This window comes from Scyliorhinus torazame, chromosome 14, assembly GCF_047496885.1.
Source record: "Scyliorhinus torazame isolate Kashiwa2021f chromosome 14, sScyTor2.1, whole genome shotgun sequence".
Taxonomy (NCBI): Eukaryota; Metazoa; Chordata; class Chondrichthyes; order Carcharhiniformes; family Scyliorhinidae; genus Scyliorhinus; species Scyliorhinus torazame.
In genome coordinates, this window is record NC_092720.1 from 83169337 (window position 1) to 83193454 (window position 24118).

At 48.7% G+C, this 24118-nt stretch overlaps 1 protein-coding gene across 2 annotated transcripts in view; it reads left to right on the top strand.

The window, feature by feature from the left end:
- The window catches only part of LOC140389858 (cilia- and flagella-associated protein 337-like), a 114640-nt gene that overhangs the window by 913 nt on the left and 89609 nt on the right, over window positions 1–24118 (top strand). For both annotated transcript variants that reach the window (XM_072474437.1, XM_072474436.1), the window contains exons 2-3: window positions 452–626; window positions 8797–9234. In XM_072474437.1, coding sequence (XP_072330538.1) covers window positions 465–626; window positions 8797–9234 — 600 coding nt within the window. In that variant the 5' untranslated portion in view covers window positions 452–464. The remainder of the gene's footprint in view (window positions 1–451; window positions 627–8796; window positions 9235–24118) is intronic.

Below are 24118 nucleotides of genomic sequence, written 5' to 3' on the forward strand. Positions count from 1 at the left end.
TGACCTGACTATGCCCTAACCTCGCAACTGCCCACTGCATCTACCTACCTACCCACCTCCCTCAACTGTCCACCTTTACCTCACCCATGCCACACACACACACATCACATCTACCTGCCCTCCTCATGATGTCACCACCAAGCACATCTTTCCCTCCCTTTCCAGCAATCCAAGCAACGCCCTGCACCAGTACTCCATTACCCCCAACAGCCAATCCCCTTCCCATGGCACCTTCCTATGCAAGCACAGGATGCAAACTCGTCCCTTTAACCTCCTCCCTTCCTACCATCCAAGGCCTCAATCAATCCTTCTAGGTCATACAACAATTTACCTCTTTCAATTTAGTGTACTGTATTCCCTACTTATGATGCAGTCCCATCTATTTTGGGAAGGCTGCATGCAGATTATGTAACTGCTTTCCATCCATTTTTCCATTCGAAACCTTTTGCAGCGAATCTTGAAGAATGTCAGCTCAGTTGCCAGTCGAGTCTCTTAATATGGAAAATGAAGGGTCCAGCACACTTGAATCTCATTCTGATAAAATGGAAACAACAAAAAAGATTCTGGATCAGGTAGAAAACCGACTCAGCGTCAAAGATATTATGAAAATACAGAAAGTTTTCATGGTAGGTTTTCACAGTTATGCTAAATTTTGGCATTGGGGTTAATATTCCACCTTATTGTCAACTAGAATGTTTAGTATCATATACATGCCCAAAATAACTCATTAGAGCTACATGTAAAGCTTGTCTACTTTTATAATGTGTTTGTTTACATGGAGCACAATAACATGATTCATAGGAAACATGCATAGAAAATCAAAGCAGGAGTAGGTCATTCGGCCCTTCGAGCCTGGTCCAGCATAAATGGGGTAGCACAGTGGTTAGCACAGTTGCTTCACAGCCCCAGGGTCCCAGGTTCGATTCCTGGCTTGGGTCACCGTCTGTGCGGAGTCTGCACGTTCTCCCCACGGTTTCCGCTGGGTGCTCCGGTTTCCTCCCACAGTCCAAAGATGTGCAGGTTAGGTGGAGTGGCCATGCTAAATTGCCCTTAGTATCTAAAAAAGGTGAGGTGGGGTTAAAGGGATAGGGTGGAGGTGTGGGCTTAAGTAGGGTGCTCTTTCCAAGGGCCGGTGCAGACTCGATGGGCCGAATGGTCTCCTCCGGACTGTAAATCCTATGATTCTATGATTATGATTATGGCTGATCATCAAATTTATTACCCCTAATGCCACCCCCCCCCCATATCCCTTGATCCCTTTAGCCCCAAGAGCTATATCTAATTCCTTCTTGAGATCACATAGCGTTTTGACCTCAACTGCTTTCTGTGGAAATAAACTCTGCAGATTCATCACTCTCTGGGGGAAGAAATTTCTCCTCACCTCAGTCCTAAAAGATTTACGCCTTATCCTCAAACTATGACCCCTAGTTCTGGACTCCCCCACCATTGGGAACATTCTTTCTGAATATACCCTGTCTAATCCTGTTAGAATTTTATAAGTTTCTATGAGATTCTCGCTCACTCTTCTAAACTCCAATGAATATAATCCTCGCTGACTTAGTCTCTCCTCATATTACAGTTCTGCCATCTCAGGAATCAGCATGGAAAACCTCCACTGCACTCCCTCCATAGCAAGAACATCCTTCCTCAGATAAGGAGACCAAAACTGCACACAAGGTGTGGCCTCACCAACGCCCTATACAATTGCAGTAACACATTCTCATTCCTATACTCAAATTCTTTCGCGATGAAGGCCAACATACCAAATGCCTTCTTTATCATAGAATTTACAGTGCAGAAGGAGGCCATTCGGTCCATCGAGTCTGCACCAGCTCCCAGAAAGAGCACCCTACCCAAGGTCAACACCTCCACCCTATCCCCACAACCCAGTAACCCCACCCAACACCAAGGGCAATTTTGGACACTAAGGGCAATTTTATCATGGCCAATCCATCTAACCTGCACATCTTTGAACTGTGGGAGGAAACCGGAGCACCCGAAGGAAACCCACGCACACACGGGGAGGATGTGCAGACTCCGCACAGACTGTGACCCAAGCCGGAATCGAACCTGGGACCCTGGAGCTGTGAAGCAATTGTGCTATCCACAATGCTACCGTGCTGCCCCGCTGTCTGCCTGCTGTACCTGCGCGCGCAACAACTAATTCAATTTTTGTCATGCCTTTACTGTAAAATAAATCTCAAGGTTTTCAGACTAAAAGTGTATGGAAAATGGACACTGAACCACGGAAGGAAAGTTTAAAGAATTAGGTTTGAAACGGGGTTCACAGGAAGATTTCAGATACTGGAAAGCACATGGCTAAAGACCCGGTCAATGATGGTGCAAGGATGGAAAATGATGATTCGCAGGGTACAAGAGTCAGAGGAATAAAGTGATTTAGGGATCCAGGACTGGATGAGATTATAGATAGGGCGGAACAAAGCTGTGAAGAATTTAAAAATAAGGATGAGTATTGTAGATTTAAAATGTTGGTAATAGAAAACCAATAAGGGGTGTTGGGTAAGTAGGACTGATTATGCACAGCAGGGTTATGGGTAAGTTTGAATTTATGGAAGGTGCACGTTAGGAGTCTGTAAGAATACTGTTGGAATAGTTGAGTCTGAAGGTAACAAGCACATATGTGGTTTTCACAGCAGAAGGACTGAATTAAAGTGGAAGTAAGAAGTTTAGTTATAGAGAGGATATGTCATGTAGTGTCGTTCCAGGTTCAAAATGGACATTAAAATTGTAAACAAGCTGAAACACTAACCTGGGAAGGGCATAGAATCAGTGGCAAGAGGACAGAGTTTGTGACAAGGGCTAAATACAGTGACCGGTAGGTGTTCTGATTCATCCAGGACTGGATGTCAGAGAAGTTGCCTTGACAGCACAAAGGTGGATGTGGGTGTGCTGGAGTGACAGAGCTAGATACGATCAGTGTACATCGAGAAACTCTCTGAAAATAACACAGCATCATTTTTTTTTAAAAATATGTTTATTAAGAATTTTTAACAAAATTTTCACCCATACAAAACAACAACCCCTCCCCCACCCACCCCCAATAACACAAAAGAAAGAAAGCTTGCATAGAAAGACATGAACATGGCAAGTCAATATGATACAGAACTTTGTACATTGGATTCCTCCCGTACATATCAGTTTCCTGGATCATTCATGTAATTATAACACAGCATCATTGAGAAAAGGAAAGGGGCTTGCGAGGTAGTTCCTGGAATAGAATAATAAAAAAGGGATTGGAGGAGGGCACAGTTGAATGTGCTGAATGCTTTGCATGGGCCAAGGATTGATAACTCACTGTAGTCACAGAGGATGTCATTCGTAACTTGGTTATGGACATTAGCGCTGCAAGCAGAGCCGGAACTATACTGATTGATATAGTAATGATTGGATTAATATAACAAGAATTAGTCACCAAAAATATTAAACATAATGAATTATCTTTGGACTGTTATGTAAACAAACATTCCAGGCAATCTGCATCGGCAGGAATTCCTTTTAGGTGGGAGAGGAGGAAGGAACTTTGGCCAGGATGGTACAAGAGCTCCCGGCTGTTTTTGAAATACTATGGAGGGATTTTGTTTGTCTCCCTGAATAGGTGAATAGGATTCAGGATTGACAGTTTATCTGAAGAGTGCCACATCTAATAATGCAGCATTCTCGTACTATGGTACTGGAGTGCCTCCTTGGATTATATGCTTAAATACAATTGGCCATAACTTCCAAACTCCCCAGTGTCGTGTTTGGGAAGTACCCAAATGATTCCCACATAAGGATTTACTCAGCAATTGTCCAGAAGTACTAACTGCCACTGGACAATTGTGCTGGGCTGGGAACCATCCGACAAAGCAATTAAAATTGCTAATTTTGGATGGTTCTGCCAGTTTTGCATTCATGGTTATTCTGAAACAGTTAGAAGGAGAAAAAACACTTTTAACTTCAGCGTAACTATTGTAAGCACCCAGATCAAACCCTGGACGGGACAACCTCCATACTCATGACCTGCCCCCGGGGGAACACCCCCCCCCGCCCCCCCAGGTCCTCCTCCAACTCCACCTCTGAGTCTGACTGATCTCCCCCTTCCAATTCTGTTTCTCCACCCCTTCCTCTCTTATTCTGGGTCCCCTCCACTCCCTTGCCCATTCCAGGCCTCTCTTCACCCCTTCCAGTCTGACTCTTCCTCCCGGCCTGATGTCTGGACCCTGACTTACCTTTCAAATTCACCTTCACCCTTTAAATTTTCCCTGAAACACCCGTTTTGCGGCATCTAGTGCCGTAAAAAGAGTATGTCCCCGCACTTGCTGCCCTCGATTTACACCACCCTGAAGCAGCCGGGGGTGAGCTTCGCTGCTCCTGTCTCACCTGGCCCCTGAGTGTTGGGAGCGAAACCCCAGAGGTGGACTTCCTGGGGAAGGCAAAAAGACGTTCATGGGTTTCGTTAGTTGCAGTGCAGAGGAGCGATCGGATGGAATGGAGCGCATCGGGGAGGACTTCCTGCCAGCAGGAGACCGGAAGATTTTTAGACCGCAGGGCCAGCAGGACGGCCTTCCAGACCGTCCCGTTCGCCCTCTCCACCTGCCCATTTCCCCGGGGGTTGTGGCTGGTCGTCCTGATCGAGGCAATGCCCTTGCTGAGCAGGAACTGACGCAGCTCATCGCTCCTAAAGGAGAATCCCCGATTGTAAGCAAATCGTGAGCGGGGAACCAAACAGGGCATAGATGCTGTGGAGGGCTTTAATGACTGTGGCAGAAGTCATATCGGGGCATGGGATGGCGAAGGGAAACCGGGAGTACTCGTCGACTACATTAAGAAAGTACGTGTTTCGGTCGGTGGAGGGGAGTGGGCCCTTTGAAGTCCATGCTGAGGCGCTCAAAGGGGCGGAGGTCTTCACTAGGTGCGCTCGATCTGGCCGGTAGAAGTGCGGTTTGCACTCCGCGCAGACCTGGTAGTCTCTGGTGACTGTCCTGACCTCCTCAATGGAGTAGGACAGGTTGCAGGCCTTGATGAAGTGGAAGAACCGGGTGACCCCCGGTTGACAGAGGCTATCGTGTAGCGCCCGGAGTCGGTCCACTTGTGTGCTGGCACATGTACCTCGGGATAGGGCATCGGGGGGCTCGTTGAGCTTGCCGAGGTGATACAAAATCCCGTAATTATAGGTGGAGAGCTCGATCCTCCACCTCAAGATCTTATCACTTTTGACCTTGCCCCGCTATGTATTATTGAACATGAAGGCAACCGACCTTTGATCAGTGAGGAGAGTGAGTCTCCTGCTGGCCAGGTAATGCCTCCAATGCCGCACAGCTTCCACAATGGCTTGGGCCTCCTTTTCGTCAGAGGAGTGCCGAATTTCGGAGGCATGGAGGGTGCGGGAAAAGAATGCCACAGGCCTGTCTGCCTGGTTGAGGGTGGCGGCCAGAGCTACGTCCGATGCATCGCTCTCGTCCTGAAAGGGGAGGGACTCGTCGACCGCGTGCATCGTGGCCTTGGCAATGTCTGCCTTGATGCGGTTAAAGGCCTGGCGAGCCTCAGCTGTCAGGGGAAAGACTGTGGACTGAATGAGTGGGCGGGCCTTGTCCGCATAGTTAGGGACCCACTGGGCATAATAGGAGAAGAACCCCAGGCAGCGTTTCAGGGCCTTGGGGCAGTGGGGGAGGGGGAGTTCCATGAGGGGGCACATGCAGTCGGGGTCGGGCCCTAGAACTCTATTTTCCACAACATAGCCAAGGATGGCTAAGCGGTTGGTGCAGAACACGCACTTCTCCTTATTGTACGTGAGATTAAGGCGTTTGGCTGTGTGGAGAAATTTACGTATGTTAGCGTCGTGATCCTGCTGATCGTGGCCGCAGATGGTGACGTTGTCTAGGTACGGGAAGGTGGCCCGCAGTCCGTACTGGTCAACCATTCGGTACATCTCACGTTGGAATACCGAGACCCCGTTAGTGATGCCGAAGGGAACCCTAAGGAAATGATAGAGGCGGTCATCTGCTTCGAACGCAGTGTATTGGCGGTCTCCTTGTGGATGGGGAGCTGGTGGTAGGCGGACTCAAAGTCCACTGTGGAAAAGACCCGGTACTGTGCAATCTGATAGACCATATCAGATATGCGTGGGAGGGGGTACGCGTCGAGCTGCGTGTACCGATTGATAGTCTGACTGTAGTCAATGACCATCCTGTGTTTCTCCCCAGTTTTCACCACTACCACTTGGGCTCTCCAGGGGCTGTTGCTGGCCTCGGTGATGCCTTCCCGCAGAAACCGCTGGACCTCCGACCTGATGAAGGTCCTGTCCTGGGCACTGTACCGTCTGCTCCTGGTGGCGACGGGTTTGCAATCCGGGGTGAGGTTTGCAAACAAGGAAGGTGGATCGACCTTAAGGGACATGAGGCCGCATACGGTGAGGGGGGTAGGGGTCCGCCGAATTTTAAAGTTAAGCTTTGGAGGTGGCACTGGAAGTCCAGACAGCACAGAGGTGGGGGAAGACGTAGAGCCGGAAGTTGCTAAACTCTATGCCCTGGACGGTGAGGGTCGCGATGCAGTACCCCCGGATTTCCATGGAATAGGATCCGGAGGCCAGGGAGATTTTCTGGGTAACGGGGTGTACCGCGAGGGAGCAGCGCCTTACCATAGTGGGGTGGATGAAGCTTTCCGTGCTCCCGGAGTCAAACAGGTAGGAAGTCTTGTGCCCTTCGATTTTCACCGTTGTCATTGCGGTTGCGAGGTTGTGGGGCCAGGGCTGGTTGAGGATGATCGAGGCGAGGTGCGGCTGATGCTGGGAGGCCCCGGGCTGGTCAGCGGTGGTGGCAGGCGATGAGGGGCCAGGCGAGCGTCCCGACGGGCAGGGGTCCTGAGGCGCCGTCCAAAATGGCGCCGAAGATGGCGGCGCCCACGGGGCGCACATGACGGGTGGCATTAAAGATGGCGGCGCCCACAGGCCGCACGTGGCCTGCGGAGAAGAAGATGGCGGCGCCCATGGGCCGCACGTGGGGGGTGTAGGAACGCCGGGCCTGGAAACAGCAGCGACCGACCGGGCCTGGCACACAAAATGTCCCTTCCGCAGCCGTTGCAGTTTGCGCTCCGTGCCGGGCAGCGCCGCCGGGGGTGTTTGTTCTGCCCGCAGAAGTAGCATTTGGCCCCCCCCCGGGGTTGGCTGGCTGCCGCGCGGCGCAGGCTTGAGGTGGGCTGGGGTCGGTAGCTGGTGGGGCCCATGATGGCCATGAGGGTGCCGTGTGGTCGGGGGACTATGACTGGATGTTACGGGAGGCCACTGTTAACCAGTTTGCGAGCTGCCTGGTTCCTGCAAGATCAAGCGTACCCCCCTCCAATAGGCGCTGGTGGATGTACGCCGACCCCATGCCCATAACAAAAGCGTCTCTGATTAAAAGTTCTGTATGCTCGACTGCCGAAACTGCCTGGCAGTCACAGTTCCTCGCCAGGATGTGCAGGGCACGCCAGAAATCGTCTAGGGACTCACCGGGGGGTTGCTGTCTCATGGACAGGAGGTGCCTGGCGTATAGTTTGTTGACCTGCGTACATAATGTCCTTTCAGGAGCTCCATTGCTTCAGAGTAAGTGGGCTCATCCCGGATGAGAGGAAAAATGTCAATGCTCACCTGTGAATAAAGGACCTGGAGCTTCTGTGCATCCGAAGGTTCTTCAGCGGATGTTCGGAGGTAGCTTTCGAAGCAGGCTAGCCAGTGGTCAAAAGTGGACGTAGCATTGGGTGTTTGACGGCTCAGCTGTAGGCGATATGGCTTGATGCAAAGTTCCATCGTTTTAAAATCTTTGCTCAATAAATTGATGCACTATCAATTTCTACAAAGACGAGAGTAGTGACTAATCGAGGCTTTATTGAGCAAAGATGTGTGGCCTCCTGTAGCTGCTACCAGAATGGGAGCAGCACCGGCAAGCACACACATTTATACGCCGCCTACTGGGTGGAGCCAGCAGGGGATTTACCCATGTACCTCTAGTGCAGGAGTCTTACCGTACTACATCTAATATACATCTCATACAGTTAGTGTGACTACCACACTAAATTACCCCTTAATTGAAAAAAAAAGAATTGTGCAGTCTAAATTTATTTTTAAAATAGTAGGGCATCATGGTAGCACAGTGGGTAGCACTGTTGCTTCACAGCTCCAGGGTCCCAGGTTCGATTCCCAGCTTGGGTCACTGTCTGTGCGGAGTCTGCACATTCTCCCTGTGACTGCGTGGGCTTCCTCCGGGTGCTCCGGTTTCCTTCCACAAGTCGCGAAAGACGTGCTGCTAGGTAATTTAGACATTCTGAATTCTCCCTCTGTGTACCCGAACAGGCGCCGGTATGTGGCGACTCAGGGCTTTTCACAGTAACTTCATTGAAGTGTAAATGTAAGCCTACTTGTGGCAATAAAGATTATTATTATTATTATAGTTCTTGTTAAGATTGAATTCTAAAGCAGTGCGTTTGTAATGCATTTTTATCCTGTTTTAAATTGAGATCAAATTATATTCCTTTATTTGTAATATTGTTCATCAAATCACTCTGTAGGTGGGCTATGCTTTCAAACCAAATTTTATACATTTGGTTACAGTAATAATAAATAAAACTCGCTAATGACTATATTTATGAAAATATTAGAGACATAATGCTAGCTATCAACTCAAAGTCCACACAGCAATTGAATTGATTTAATCCTTGCATACTTCTCATTAAGTGCATGATTAGCATTAATTTAAAATGATCCAGGTTAATAACAGTTTTTTTTTACATAAGCATAATGTTTTATACTCTTTCCTCTTTTAGCCACCAAATGTTAAAGAACTTGTGCCGGTTAACAGAAAGAGCTTTATTGACAATATGTTCACAGCTCTTGGATATGGGGTTGAAGAGGAGTATGGAGACTTGTTTGACAGAATTGATGTGGCCCGGGATGGTTTTGTTGACTGGGACAAAGTGGCGACGTTCATGCTGTTAGAACTTTCTGAAAAAGAGCGGACAAATTCGTCACTTATTCCCCAGTGGAAAGATATAAAATTTCTGCAGTCACATCATAAGGAACCTATTCAAAGTATAGTCCACCTGAAGAATTCACACCGCTACCTGAGTTTGAGTAAAGAAGGTTGGTTGAACGTCTGGGGTGAAAATCTAAAGCTGCAACAAACTTTACGAGTTGCCACAGATTCTGTCAAATTGCGTGACCTCTGGGTAACAAGTATGATCTCCTTAGCAAATGTAAACAAGGTAGGACTTCTGAAATACCGTGCTATTTATGAATCATTTCAAAGAGAAGCGCACCACTAAATACTTTCTAAATCTATGTGCATAGCAGGATCTAGTTCATTCTAACTTCTTCCGATTTCGGTAACTCTGGTTTAACCCTTATGCCAGAATTTCTGCTCTCGGGTCGAGACAGTTCCCAGCTCTGCAAACAAACCCAGGAAACGTGCCCCAGAAGGATGGATCTTCATTCTGGGGTGGGTGGGAGTTTAGGATGAAATGAGAATTGGTTTGGTCTCCCTACCCTCGGAAACAGTTCAGCAGAGGGGCTACCGGTTTGGAGGCGGGCTGGACGAGAAGGCCCGTCTTGGTGCTTTGGCACTGTGAAGAAAAGAATAACACATATCCTGGCCCCAGTTTTCAACCGTCACAACCCCTCATCCTCCCCCCCCCCTCCCCACCCCACCCCCACACACGCACACACTTCCATTCCTTACATTTAATTTCCTTTAATGCCTAATGAGAACATATGTCTTCATAGTCCCTCTTCAAAGTCTTTACATCACTTGGACCTGCTAATTTAACTGTGAGCTGACAGGTGCTCCACTGTGACAATGATAGGCTATGATATCAGTCACGCAGCATTAATCCTGTAATGGTAACTCTCAGGCTTGTGTCAACAGAGTGAGTGAAATAGCAAGCACTGATTTCTTTTCAACACAGCAGCGGTTGTTTCAAACATTTAAAGGACAGAGGTTTTAATTGCCTTGACAGGTTGGCAGCTTTCTTTGGCAGCTTGCTTGACAATTCCAATGAGCTCATACACTTTTTAATGCACATTCATGTCAACTATTAACAATGCCAAATGGCACCTGTTCTTTCCTAAAGATATTCTGGACCCATATGAAAAAGGATACCATGCCGCTCCAAAGAACTCAGATAGGTTTAGATTTCTTCCTACCAGGTCTAATGTGCACAAATCATATTTCCCATTGCTTCCTGCGAAAATCAGATTTTAATGCTCAGGTACCTCCATGAACCAAGAATGTGCTAGGTTCGACCCGTCCCTGTCGCTCACCTCCTTGAGAAAATGGTGGAGGCTGAGTTCAGAGGCTGGACACTCAGATTCAGGCCTCCAGAACCAGTTTCTCAAAAACGATGAGACTCTCATGGAAATTGAGGCCTCAGTCTAAAACAAGAATCAATTACTGTACTAATTTATGAAACACTGATCAAAGTGCCAAATTAAATTTCTCAGCAAATGTGAGCATGGTTCACCATCCTTCCTTATCCTTCTAGGCCTCTCTGTAGTCTTTGACATAGATCCCTTTCATGCATTGTCCCGCTGAGTACGAGTATTTTTCCTGTTTCAATTCTTTTTTTTAAATAAATTTAGAGCACCCAATTCATTTTTTCCAATTAAGGAGTGGGGATGAAACCCATGCAAACATGGGGAGAATGTGCAAACTCCACACGGACAGTGACCCAGTGCCGGAATCGAACCTGGGACCTCAGCACCGTGAGGCAGCAGTGCTAACCACTGCACCACCGTGCTGCCCTTCCTGGTTCAATTCTTGCCTACTTAGTCATAACCAGAGAATTTTCTGCAAATACTTTTGGAGTTTCCCAAAAATGCATTCTCTCCCCCTGGCAATGCCCATCCCTAATTTCGCTGGAACTGAGTGGCAGTTAAGAGTCAACCGCTTTTCTGTGGGTCTGGAGTCACATGTAGGACAGGCCAGGTAAGGACAGCAGATTTCCCCCTTAAAGGACATTAGTGAACCAAATGTGTGTTTGCAACAATCAACAATGGTTTCATAGTCATCATTAGCCTTTTAATCTCAGATTTTTATTGAATTCAAATTTCTGCCATTGTGGGATTCGAACTGGGATCCCCAGAACAGTACCTTGGATCTCTGGATTACTAGTCCAGTGACAAAACCACAATGCTACCGCATCCCCTAAACTGATATCCAGTCCTCAATGAATCACAATTTTCTCTAGTCATATAAATACTGTGGCTACAAGAGCAGAGGCTGAGAATTCAGCAGCAGGAAACTAACCTCCTGACTCCCCAAAGCCTGTCCACCATCTAATAGGCACAAGTCAGGAATGAGTTGCATAATGGTAGCAGTATGTGCAATCTATAAGATGCACTGCAGCAACTCACCAAGGCTCCTTTGACAGAACCTTCCAACCCCTGGCCTCTACCACCTAGATGGGCAAGGGCAGCAAAAACATGGGAACACAACATCTGCCAGATTGCCTCCAAGTCACACACCATCCTGACTTGGAACCACATAACCATTTATTCATTGTGGCTGGCACTGTGGGTGTACCCATACCACATGGACTGTTGCAGTTCAAGAAGATGATTCCTCATCATCTTCTCAGGAATGATTAGTAATGGGTAATAACTCTTGAAATTGCCATCAATCCTCACATTCTAAGAGTGAATAAAATAAGACAATGGGATGGTAAAAGCAATTGCGGCATGATGGTACAGTGGTTAGCACTGCTGCCTCACAGTGCCAGGGACCCGGGTTCGATTTTGTTTTCGGGTGTGGAGTTTCCATGATATCCTTGCGTCTGCGTGGGTTTCCTCCGGGTGCTCCGATTTCCTCCCACACTCCAAAGATGTGCAGGTTGGATAGATTGGTCGTGCTAAATTGCCCATTAGTGTCCAAAGATATGCTGGTAGATGGGATACATGGATAGGGCGGTGGAGTGGACCTTGGTAGGGTGCTCTTTTGAATGGTCGATGCTGGGCCAAATGGCCTCCTCCTGCACTGTAGAGATTCTATGTGTCCCTGTCATAGTGATGAAGATTGTCAGAGGATACAACAGGATATAGATAGGCTGCAAAATTGGGCAGGGAAATGTCAGATGGAATTTAACCCGGACAAATGCGAGGTGATGCATTTTGGTAGATCCTATTCAGGTGGGAGCTATAAAATAAATGGCCGAATGGAGCAGAGAGACATAGAGAACACGGTAGCATTGGGCAGCACGGTAGCATTGTGGTTAGCACAATTGCTTCACAGTTCCAGGGTCCCAGGTTCGATTCCCGGCTTGGGTCACTGTCTGTGTGGAGTCTGCACGTTCTCCCCGTGTGTGCCTGGGTTTCCTCCGGGTGCTCCGGTTTCCTCCCACAGTCCAAAGATGTGCAGGTTAGATGGATTGGCCATGCTAAATTGTCCTCAGTGTCCAAAATTGCCCTTAGTGTTGGGTGGGGTTACTGGGTAATGGGGATAGGGTGGAGGTGTGGGTTTGGGTGGGGTGCTCTTTCCAAAAGCCAATGCAGACTCGATAGGCTGAATGGCCTCCTTCAGCACTGTACCTTCTATGAGAGATCTGGGCGTACAAGTCCACAGATCCTTAAAAGTGGCAGCGCAGGTGGAAATGCTTGCCTTCATAGGACTGGGTGTCGAGTATAAGAGCTCGAAAATTATGTTACAATTATATAGAACATTAGTTAGGCCACATTTGGAATACTGTGTCCAATTCTGGTTTTGAAAGCAGACCAAAGCAGGCCAGCAGCACGGTTCAATTCCCGTACCAGCCTCCCCGAACAGGCGCCGGAATGTGGCGACTAGGGGCTTTTCACAGTAACTTCATTTGAAGCCTACTTGTGACAATATGCGATTTTCATTTCATTTCACACTACCAGAAGGACGTGGAGGTTTTGGAGAGGGTACCTAAAAGGTTTACCAGGATGTTGCTTGGTATGGAGGATATTAGCTATGTTGAGAGATGCTGAATAAACTGGGATTGTTCTCCCTCGAGAGACGGAGGTTGAGGGGTGACCTGATAGAAGTTTATGAAACTATTAGGGGTATAGATACGATGAACAGTTTGAGGCCTTTTCCCAAGGCGGAAATTACAATTACAAGGGGGCACAGGTTCAAGATGAGGGGGAAAAGGTTCAGTGGAGATGTGCGGGGGAAGTTTTTTACACAGAGGGTGGTGGTGGCCTGGAATGCACTGCCAAGTGAGGTGGTTGAGGCAGCTATGTTAGCGACCTTTAAGACTTATCTGGATAGGCACATGAACAGACGTGGTATAGAAGGATACAGGCGGTTGGTCTAGAAAGAACACGTGATCGGCGCAGGCTTGGAGGGCCGAAGGTCCTGTTCCTCTGCTGTCCTGTTATTTGTTCTTTGTCACAAATGTGATTTTCTTGCTACCAATTCAAACCCTCTCCCTGACCACTGTATATTTAGACATAAGTATCTACTAGACATTTTGCGACTTTGGAACCCTATTTAATGCTGCGCTGAGCTTCTGACCTCATAACCTCTTCATTGTAAAACTTACCTACTCCCAACACAGCACCATTGATCATCTCCGGCTCTGTCTCAGCTCCTCTGAGTTTATGTTTTGAACAACTCCAGGATTAACTATTCCAATGCACCTTTGATTGAGCACCCATTTTTCCCCCTTCATAAACTGGAGCACATTCAAAATTATGCCGCCTGTATCCTAAACCACACTTAATTTCTCACATCTGTCACTCCCAACGCTTGCTGATCCAAACTGCTGCCTCCAGTGCTCTTTGCTAATTAAAGACTTTCCTTAAAACCTACCTCTGTGACTAATCTTAATCATCCAGCCTAAAATCTCTCTGCCCTTGGCTTTGTGTGACTTTTTGTTTGATCATTCACCTTGAAGTGCCTGGGGCTGTTTTCCCATGTTAAATGCAATTGCTGTTGTTGAACTCCCCAGGAGGTACCTGAAAATCGCAGTATTGATTTGCTTCTGGTGAAATGGAAGATATGCAAGTCAGGGCTAAAAAGGCTGCAGTTTAGATCATAGAAGCAGATCGCACAGCCCTTTTCGAAAAAGTTATTAACTTTATTATATTCCCTGGATCTTTTACATTCTACATTTTACATTTTTTCTACTTTCATTAAAGCTACAAACTGACATGGGAATTGCTGTTAGTGGTATTGCATTCGGTGTCCTAATTTGCACCTCGTAAAAATTGGTAAATTTCCGTGCCTGAGAAATGTCTCCCTTTGTTTTTTGTAATGACCTTAAATGTATGTCATTCAGTTACTAACTCAAAAATTGTTTGTCCATTTACTTCATCAAAACTTTTCAGAACTTTGGACACACTTATTAAATATACTCTTAAATGTCTGATTTAATGAAAAACAGCCCCATATTCTCATCCTCCCTCATAACTAAAGCCCCTCATCTCTTGTATCATTCTATTGAATTTGCACCCCCCTGGATTGCCTTGCCATCTTCTGTAAAACATTCAAAAATTTGATACAAGGAACAAAGAACAAAGAAAAGTACAGCACAGGAACAGGCCCTTCGGTTTAAACTAAAATCTTCAACACTTCCTGGGTCCGTATCCCTCTATTCCCATCCTATTCATGTATTTGTCAAGATGCCCCTTAAATGTCACTATCGTCCCTGCTTCCACCACCTCCTCCGGTAGCGAGTTCCAGGCACGCACTACCCTCTGTGTAAAATACTTGCCTCGTACATCTCCTCTAAACTTTGCCCCTCGCACCTTAAACCTATGCCCCCTAGTAATTGACCCCTCTACCCTGGGAAAAAGCCTCTTACTATCCACTCTGTCTATGCCCCACATAATTTTGTAGACCTCTATCAGGTCGCCCCTCAACCTCCTTCGTTCCAGTGAGAACAAACCGAGTTTATTCAACCGCTCCTCATAGCTAATGCCCTCCATACCAGGCAACATCCTGGTAAATCTCTTCTGCACCCTCTCTAAAGCCTCCACATCCTTCTGGTAGTGTGGCGACCAGAATTGAACACTATACTCCAAGTGTGGCCTAACTAAAGTTCTATACAGCTGCAACATGACTTGCCAATTTTTATACTCCATGCCCCGGCCAATGAAGGCAAGCATGCCGTAAGCCTTCTTGACTACCTTCTCCACCTGAGTTGCCCCTTTCAGTGACCCGTGGACCTGTACACCTAGATCTCTCTGGCTCTCAACACTCTTGAGGGTTTTACCATTCACTGTATATTCCCTACCTGCATTAGACCTTCCAAAATGCATTACCTCACATTTGGCCGGATTAAACTCCATCTGCCATCTCTCCGCCCAAACGATCTAAATCCTGCTGTATCCTCTGACAGTCCTCATCGCTATCTGCAATTCCACCAACCTTTGTGTCGTCTGCAAACTTACTAATCAGACCAGTTACATTTTCCTCCAAATCATTTATGTACACTACGAACCGCAAATGTCCCAGCACTGATCCCTGCGGAACACCACTAGTCACAGCCCTCCAATCAGAAAAGCACCCTTCCAGTGCTACTCTCTGCCTTCTATGACCTAGCCAGTTCTGTATCCATCTTGCCAGCTCACCCCTGTTCCCGTGTGACTTCACCTTTTGTACCAGTCTGCCATGAGGGACCTTGTCAAAGGCCTTACTGAAGTCCATATGGACAACATCCACTGCCCTACCTGCATCAATCATCTATGTGACCTCTTCGAAAAACTCTATCAAGTTAGTGAGACACGACCTCCCCTTCACAAAACCGTGCTGCCTCTCACTAATACGTCCATTTGCTTCCAAATGGGAGTCGATCCTGTATTCCAATATTCCAACTGCAATTTAATTAATTTTGTGCTAACTAGGGTTTAGCACGACTTATTTTTTCAAATATGATATCCTTTTTAAAAAGCTTAGTATCCATTTTCTTAAATATTTCCAACAACTTGTCCTTCCCACTTTTAAAGATTCCTGTGTCTGAACCCCAAGTACATCAGCTCCCTGAACCTTGGAGAATGAATGAAAAATTTGCATTGCTAGAAAATATTAAGTTCCGCTTTAAAATGATGCATATTGAGAGGACTAATACCAAAACAAAACTCAGATATATTATAATTGTAATAACAACAGAATGAAAACTGATATCCTTAGATTTTCATTATAATCATTGCATTTAAAGCATGGAAATAACCACAGGGATCATTGTGAAATATTATACTTGGTATGCTTAATCTTTTAATCAAAATCCGCACACTTGGTATATGGTTGATTGTTTGTGGAATAATCAACAGAATCCCTACAGTGTAAAAGGAGGCCATTTGGCCCATCGGGTCTACACTGACCCTCTGAAAGAGTACTCTACCAAGGCCCACCACCCTGCCCTATCCCCATAATACCCTGCATTGATCATGCCAATCCACTTAACCTGCACATCTTTGGACACTAAGGGGTAACTAACCATGGCTAATCCACCTAACCTGCACATGTTTGGACTGTGGGAGGAAACCGGAGCACCTGCAGGAAATCCATGCAGACACGGGGAGGACGTGCAAATTCCACACAGTCACCCAAGGCCGGAATTGAACCATGGTCCCTGGTGCTGTTAGGCAACGGTGCTAATCACTGCGATAAAATGCAATTTTTCAATGCTAAAAATACTTCAGCATTATTTATTGAATTATATAGCAGGGGCCATTGATTGCGTGTTTATAGATTAAGCAGTCTATTTTAGATGAGTTCAGTGTCGGTGTTCGCTGTCTCACTTGATCATGTTTTTGGCTCTCAGTCAGAAGTCTATGGCTTCAAGCCGCTAAGATTTGAGCACATACTTTGGGCTGACATGTTAGTACAGTACTGATGGAGCGTTTTCAGATCCAATGTTTAAAAAAAATTTTTTTTAGAGTACCCAATTATTTTTTCCAATTAAGGGGCAATGTAGTGTGGCCAATCCACCTACTCTGCACATTTTTGGGTTGTGGGGGCGAAACCCACACAGTCACGGGGAGAATGTGCAAACTCCACATGGACAGTGACCCTGAGCCGGAATTGAACCTGGGACCTCAGCACCGTGAGGCAGCTCTGCTAACCACTAGGCCACCGTGCTGCCCTTCAGATCCAATGTTAAATCTAATTTCCCATCTATTCATGTAGAACAATGTAAAGATTTTTAAAAAAAGTATTTTTATTAAAGTTTTGCAGAATTTTTCATAATAAAACAGTAGTAACAATAATAACAAAACAAACTAGAGTGAACATTAACATAGTGCAAAAAGAGAATATACAATAACAATTAAATAGACATTACCCCACGCGGCTCAGTCTTCCCACACCATCCCAATGAAGCACTCAACACCACCCCCCCCCCCCCCACCCCCGCATGGATTGCTGCTGCTGCTGACCTTTTAATTTTCCCCGAGAAAGTCGCCGAACGGCTGCCACCTCCGAGAGAGAACCCTAGTGTAGGCCCTCTAAGGCAAACTATCTTTTCTTTAGGCTGAGAAACCCAGCCATGTCGTTAACCCAAGTCTCTCCACTCGGGGGCTTTGAGTCCCTCCACATTAATAAAATCCGTCTCCGGGATACTAGGGAGGCAAAGGCCAAGACGTTTGCCTCTTTTGCTCCCTGAACTCCCGGGTCTTCTGACACTCCAAAGATCGCTATCTCTGGACTCGGCACCACCCGTGTGTTAAGCACCTTGGACATTGCCCTCGCGAACCCTTGCCAGAGCTCTCTAAGCTCCGGGCATGCCCAAAACATGTGGACATGGTTTGCAGGGCTGCCCTCGCACCTTATACAACTGTCTTCTACCCCAAAAAACGTGCTCATTCTCGCTGCCGTCATGCGTGCCCGGTGGACCACCTTAAATTGAATTAGACTGAGCCTGGCACATGATGAGGAGGAGTTAACCCTGTCCAGGACCTCTGCCCACAGACCTGCTTCCAACTCCTCACCTAGCTCCTCCTCCCACTTGCCCTTGAGCTCCTCCACCGGGGTTTCCTCCGCCTCCTGTAGTTCCTGGTAGATATCCGACACCTTCCCCTCCCCCACCCGGGTGCCGGAGACCACCTTGTCCTGTATCCTCAGTGGCAGCAGCATCGGAAAGGCCACTGCCTGTTTTTTCAGGAAGGCTCATACTTGCAGATATTTGAAGGCGTTTCCTGGCGGCAGATTAAATTTGTCCTCTAGCGCCTTCAAACTGGGAAAGCTTCCGTCTATGAACAGATCTCCCATCCTTTTGATGCCTGCCCTCTGCCAGCTCTGGAACCCACAATCCATCCTACCCGGGACAAACTTGTGGTTGTTACATTTCGGGATGCAGACCGACGCTCCCTCCACCTTCTTGTACCTCCTCCACTGTCCCCAGATCCGCAGTGTCGCCACCACCACCGGACTTGTGGAGTAACGGGTCGGAGAGAACGGCAAAGGAGCCGTTATCAAAGCTCCCAGACTAGTATCTTTACCCCCCCCCACCCCCCCCCCCCCCCCCCCCCACCCCCGACTGCGCTCCAACTCGCGGGGTCTTATTCGCCCACACAAAGCCCAAAATTATCCTACTCACCCGCTTAAAAAAGGCCTCAGGGATGAAGATGGAGAGGCACTGAAAGACAAACAAAAATCTGGGGACGACAGTCATTTTCACGGTCTGCACCCTGCCAGTGACAGCGGGAGCATGTTCCACCTTTTAAAGTCCCCTTCCATTTGCTACACCAACCGGGTCAGGTTAAGCCTGTGCAGGGCATTCAATTTCCTGGCCACCTGTATACCCAGGTATGGACAACTTTTCTCTACCATCCTGAGCGGCAGCTCTTTCAGTCTCTCCTCCTGCCCCTTGGCCTGGTTCACAAGCAACTCGCTCTTTCCCTTTGTACCCTGAAAATCTACCAAAATCCCTCAGGATCCGCAGAACCTCCCCCATCTCCTCCACAGGGTCCAAAATGTACATGAGCAAATCATCCACGTATAGCGAGACCTGATGTTCTACCCCCTCCCCCCCCAACCAGTCCCCGTCAGGTCCTCGAGACTCTCAGCGCCATAGCGAGCGGTTCTATAGCTTGGGCAAATAGTAACGGGGAGAGGGGACGCCCCTGCCTCGTTCCCCGGTGAAGCTCGAAGTACCCCGACCTCAGCCGGTTTGTACATACACTTGCTACAGGCGCCTGGTACAGCAATTTCACCCTGCCAATAAAGCCCTCACCAAACCCGAAACTCCCGCAGCGTTTCCCACAGGTACTCCCACCCCACCCGGTCAAAGGCTTTTTCTGCGTCCATCGCTGTTACCATCTCCGCCTCCCCTCCCTCTGAGGGCATCATAATAATATTCAAAAGTCTCCAGACATTGGTATTGAGTTGTCTGCCTTTAACAAACCCAGTCTGGTCTTCCTCTATCACCCCTGGGACGCAATCCTCAATTCTTGTGGCCAGAACCTTAGCTAGCAATTTGGCATCCACGTTTAAAAGCGAAATCGGCCTGTATGACCCGCAATGTTCCGGGTCCTTCCCTCGTTTAACAATGAGTGAGATCAAGGCCTGTGACATTGTTGGGGGGAGGATTCCTTTCTCTCTAGCCTCATTGAAGGTCCTCATCAGGAGCGGGCTCAATATTTCCGAAAATTTCTTATATAATTCTATCTGGTAACTGTCCGGCCCCGGGGCTTTACCCGATCGCATGCCCTCTATACCCTTGACAATCTCCTCCAATTCAATCGGGCCCCCCAGCCTCTCCACCAGGTTCTCTTCCACCGTTGGAAACCTCAACTGGTCCAAAAATTGCCTCATCCCTTCCGCTCCCGTTGGGGGCTCTGACTCTTATAGTTTACTATAGAACTCCTTAAAGACTCCGTTCACCACCTCGGATCCAAGACCATGTTACCCTCCTTATTCTTTACTCCCCCGATTTCCCTAACTCTTTCGCAGTTGGCGTGCCAGGATTCTACTCGCTTTCTCCCCGTACTCATAGACTGCCCCCCTTGCCTTCCTCAGCTGTGCTACCACTTTCCCTGTGGTCAGCAGTTCAAACTCTGCCTGTAGACTCCGCCGCCCCTCAGTAGCCCCGCCTCGGGGGCCTCTTCGTATCTCCTGTCCATTCAGAGTAACTCCTCCACCAGTCTCTCCCTCTCCACTCTTTTTCTCTTTTCCCTATGGGATCGAATTGAGATGAGCTCCCCTCTGACAACTGCCTTCAGAGCCTCCCAGACCGTTGCCGCTGCTACCTCACCCGTATCGTTTGTTTCCAGGTAATGCTGGATGTTCCTGCTAATCCGCCCGCAAACCTCGTCGTCCGCCAGCAGCCCCACATCCAGTCTCCAGAGTGGGCGCTGCCCTCTCTCCTCACTAAGCCGCAGGTCCACCCAGTGCGGGGCATGGTCCGAGACTGTGATTGCTGAGTATTCCGTCCCCGCCATCTTTGGGATTAACGCCCTGCTCAAGACAAAGAAGTCTATGCGGAAATAAACCTTATGAATGTGGGAGAAAAAAGAGAACTCCTTCGCTCTCGACCGCGCGAACCTCCAGCGATCCACCACCCCCATCTGCTCCATAAAACCCTTCAGTTCCTTAGCCGCTGCCGGTCACTTCCCTGTCCTGGACTTCGACCGGTCCAGCTCGGGGTTAATGACTGTGTTAACGTCTCCCCCCATGAGCAGGTTGTGTGACTCTAAGTCCGAGATTTTGCCTAGCATGTGACTCATAAATTCCACATCATCCCAATTCGGAGCATAGACGTTCATAAACACCACCCGGACCCCCTCCCACTTTCTACTCACCATTATATACCTGCCCCCCTTATCTACCACAATTCTCCCAGCCTCGAATGCCACACCCTTACTGCTCAGAATTGCTACCCCCCTGCTCTTCGAATCCAGCCCTGAATGCAACACCTGGCCTACCATCCCTTTCTCAATCTCGTGTGATCTGCGAGCTTTAAATGTGTCTCCTGGAGCATTGGTACATCTGCCTTTAACCCTTTAGATGCGTGAACCCGCGCGCTCTTTTGACCGGCCCATTCAAACCCCTCACATTCCACGTGATCAGCCTGGATGGGGAGCTAACCCCCCCCCCCCTGCCGACTAGCTATCGCCCTTTTTTGGCCAACCTTGAGCCCGCACCCTTCGCTTCCTCGAGCGCCCCCACAGGGAGCCACCGCCCCGACCCCCAATTAGTACCCCAAAATTGATATCTCCTCTGCCAGCAAAGCAGCATCCCCCCCCACCTCCCCCAACAGCCCCATGACCCAAAACCCCCCCGCCAAGCACGAGCTGAGCACTTGCTCACCCCCCACTACACTCCCGAGAGTCAGCTGACCCATGCTGACCCCGGCAGCTCCCGCCCATGGCGCCGATCAGACTGTCGCCTCATTGTCCGGACCCCTCTCCCCACATGAATAAACCAAGTAAACTACCTCTCCAGGCCCAGTGAGTAAATAGTAATACGAAACAAAAAATAAACAGAAGACACTAACATTGCCCCGTGAGGAGACACTTGTTGAACCAAGGCTCCAACTTCCCGAAAAATCGCACTAAGTACAGGGCCCCCTCCGCCCTCCATATCTCAACTTTGCCAAAAACACTGCACCCTCCAGCCACCACCACAGCCCTTACACGCACCCAATATTGTATACAATCTTATATTAGAAACGGTACCATGTTACCCAGCCCCACCGCCGCATTCCACCAAAGCTTAACTGTCCTTTAATTCGAGTCCAGCTTTTCTTGTTTGACGAATGACCACGCCTCGTCCGGCATCACAAAATAGTGATGCCGTTCCTTGTACGTGACCCACAGCCTCGCTGGATGTACCATCCCAAATTTCAGCCCGTTGCTGAAGAGGGTCACCTTCACCCGGTTGAATCCAGCACGCCTCTTGGCCAGTTCCGCACACAAGTCCTGGTAGATGTGTATCACGCTGTTCTCCCACCTGCTGCTCCGCTCTTTTTTTGCCCACTGCAAGACAAGTTCCTTGTCCGAGAAGCGCTGAAATCTCACCACCATGGCCCTCGGCGGTTCATTCGCCTTGGGCTTCCTTGCGAGGGCTTTGTGCACCCCGTCCACATCCAGGGGTCGAGGGAATACGCCCGTCCCTATCAGCGTCTCCAGCACCTTGGACACAAATGCTTCCGCATCCGTCCCCTCCACACCTTCGGGGAGGCCCACAATTCTCAAGTTCTGTCTCCTGGACCTGTTTTCTAGGTCCTCCAACCTCTCCTGCCACTTCTTGTGGAGGTCATCCTGCGCCTCCACCTTAAGGGCCAATACGACCAACTCGTCCTCATGGTCGGATAGCTTTTTCTCCATCTCCTTAATAGCTTTCCCTTGTGTCACCTGAGTTGCGATCATTTGGTCTATTGATGCCTTCATCGGGGCTAGCATGTCCTTTTTAAGATCAGCAAAGCAGCCCCTAAGGAACACCTGTTGCTCCTGTGACCACTGCGCCCATTCACCCTGGTCTATACCGACCGCCATGCCATACCTCGGCGTCTGCTCCGCACGCTTCTGTCTGTTGGGACTTAAACGCTTCACCCGGCCACTCTTGGTCCAGCTAGCCATACAACAGAGAGGGAATCCTTTTGGCAGTGTTCGCTTCACCAATCTGCCCCAAAAAGTCCGTAAAAACTCCTGAAAAAAGGCCCGAGAGTCCATTCCAGACGGGAGCTGCCGAATGCGCGACCTACTCCTCCACGGCCGCCACCGGAAGTCTCGTCACCGCTTCTTCAATGGCCTTTGTGAGATCTTTTTGCAGTTGTTCCCTCTGCTGCTGGAATTCAGCTTTAATTAAGGCCATCAAGTCAGTTTGAAGCCTTTGAGCTTGCCCTTCCCCCGCCTGCATGCTTGAAGAGGTTTTTGTCTTTGCTGCAGCACCAGCCAAATCCCTCACTGTTTCTGCTGGGTCTGGTAACCAAGAGACATACCATTCCTGGGGGAAAGTACTCCTCCAACATTCACCTACATCTTTTCATCAAAATTCCATCCTGTATTGATTAAAAAGAGCTCTTTTCTGTAACCTTGGACAGGAGCTGCCTTGTATGTGATCACTTACTCTATGGTCCACACCGGAAGTCACAATGTAAGATTGCCTTTGCACTATTCACAGAAGATGTTCAAGATTTCCACGAGCTGGATTTCACGGGATAGTTTATCTCCACCCCAACCCCTGTGATTAAAAAGTCATAGCATGTCCACACACAAAAAAGCCAGCAACTCTATAGCCTTTTTACGTTCGAAGGGTCGTTAATTGGTTCAGGGCAAAAACCTCCACCCCATCTGGGAGGAAGTCTGCCTTAGAGAGATTCTGGCCAAACTGATTGGCCAGCAACTCTGTGATGCACTATCAATTACGACGAGACGAGAGTAGAGAGTAATCAAGACTTTATTAAGCAGAGATGTGTGGCCTCCTGCAGCTGCTACTAGAAATGGGAGCAGCTCGGTGTGCACACACATTTATACTCCCCCTACTGGGCGGAGCCAACTGGCAGGGATCTACCCCTGTACCTGTAGTACAGGAGCCTCACCGTATTACCTCCATTACAACTATTATACAAACTGTGGTGACTACCACATTCACCCCCTGTTAAAAAAGAGTCCAGCGGGGGTGGTGGAAACAATTTACAGGATTGTGAGAATTTAAAATTTATAGTCTGGTGAAAATTTACAAAGTCAGCCAGTCGGGTGCCTTGATCCTCCGCTGTGAGCGCCTCAGTCCCGGTGGTGATGCAGGCGCCGACTTGGCCGCCTGTGACTCCGGGAGCGTGTTGTCCTCATCTTCATCCCCGGGAGGAACCGGTGAGAGGATGGATCACCCTGGGGCGGGGGCTGTAGTGAGGTGCGCTGGGGGGGAGGGTGTGTGGCGCCGGGGCAATCGGAGGGGGGGTTGGGTGGCGGTGGGTGGGGATCCAGCTGGTGCCAGGTCCCTGAGGGAGACCGTGTCCTGGCGGCCGTCGGGGTACGCCATGTAGGCATACTGTGGGTTTGCATGAAGTAGTTGTACCCTTTCGACCAACGGGTCCGCCTTGTAGATCCGCACGTATTTGCGGAAGAGAACGGGTCCTGGAGCTGCCAGTCACTTTGGGAGCGAAACCCCGGAGGTGGACTTCCTAGGGAAGGCAAGGAGACGTTCATGGGGGGTTTCATTAGTCGCAGTGCAGAGTAGCGATCGGATGG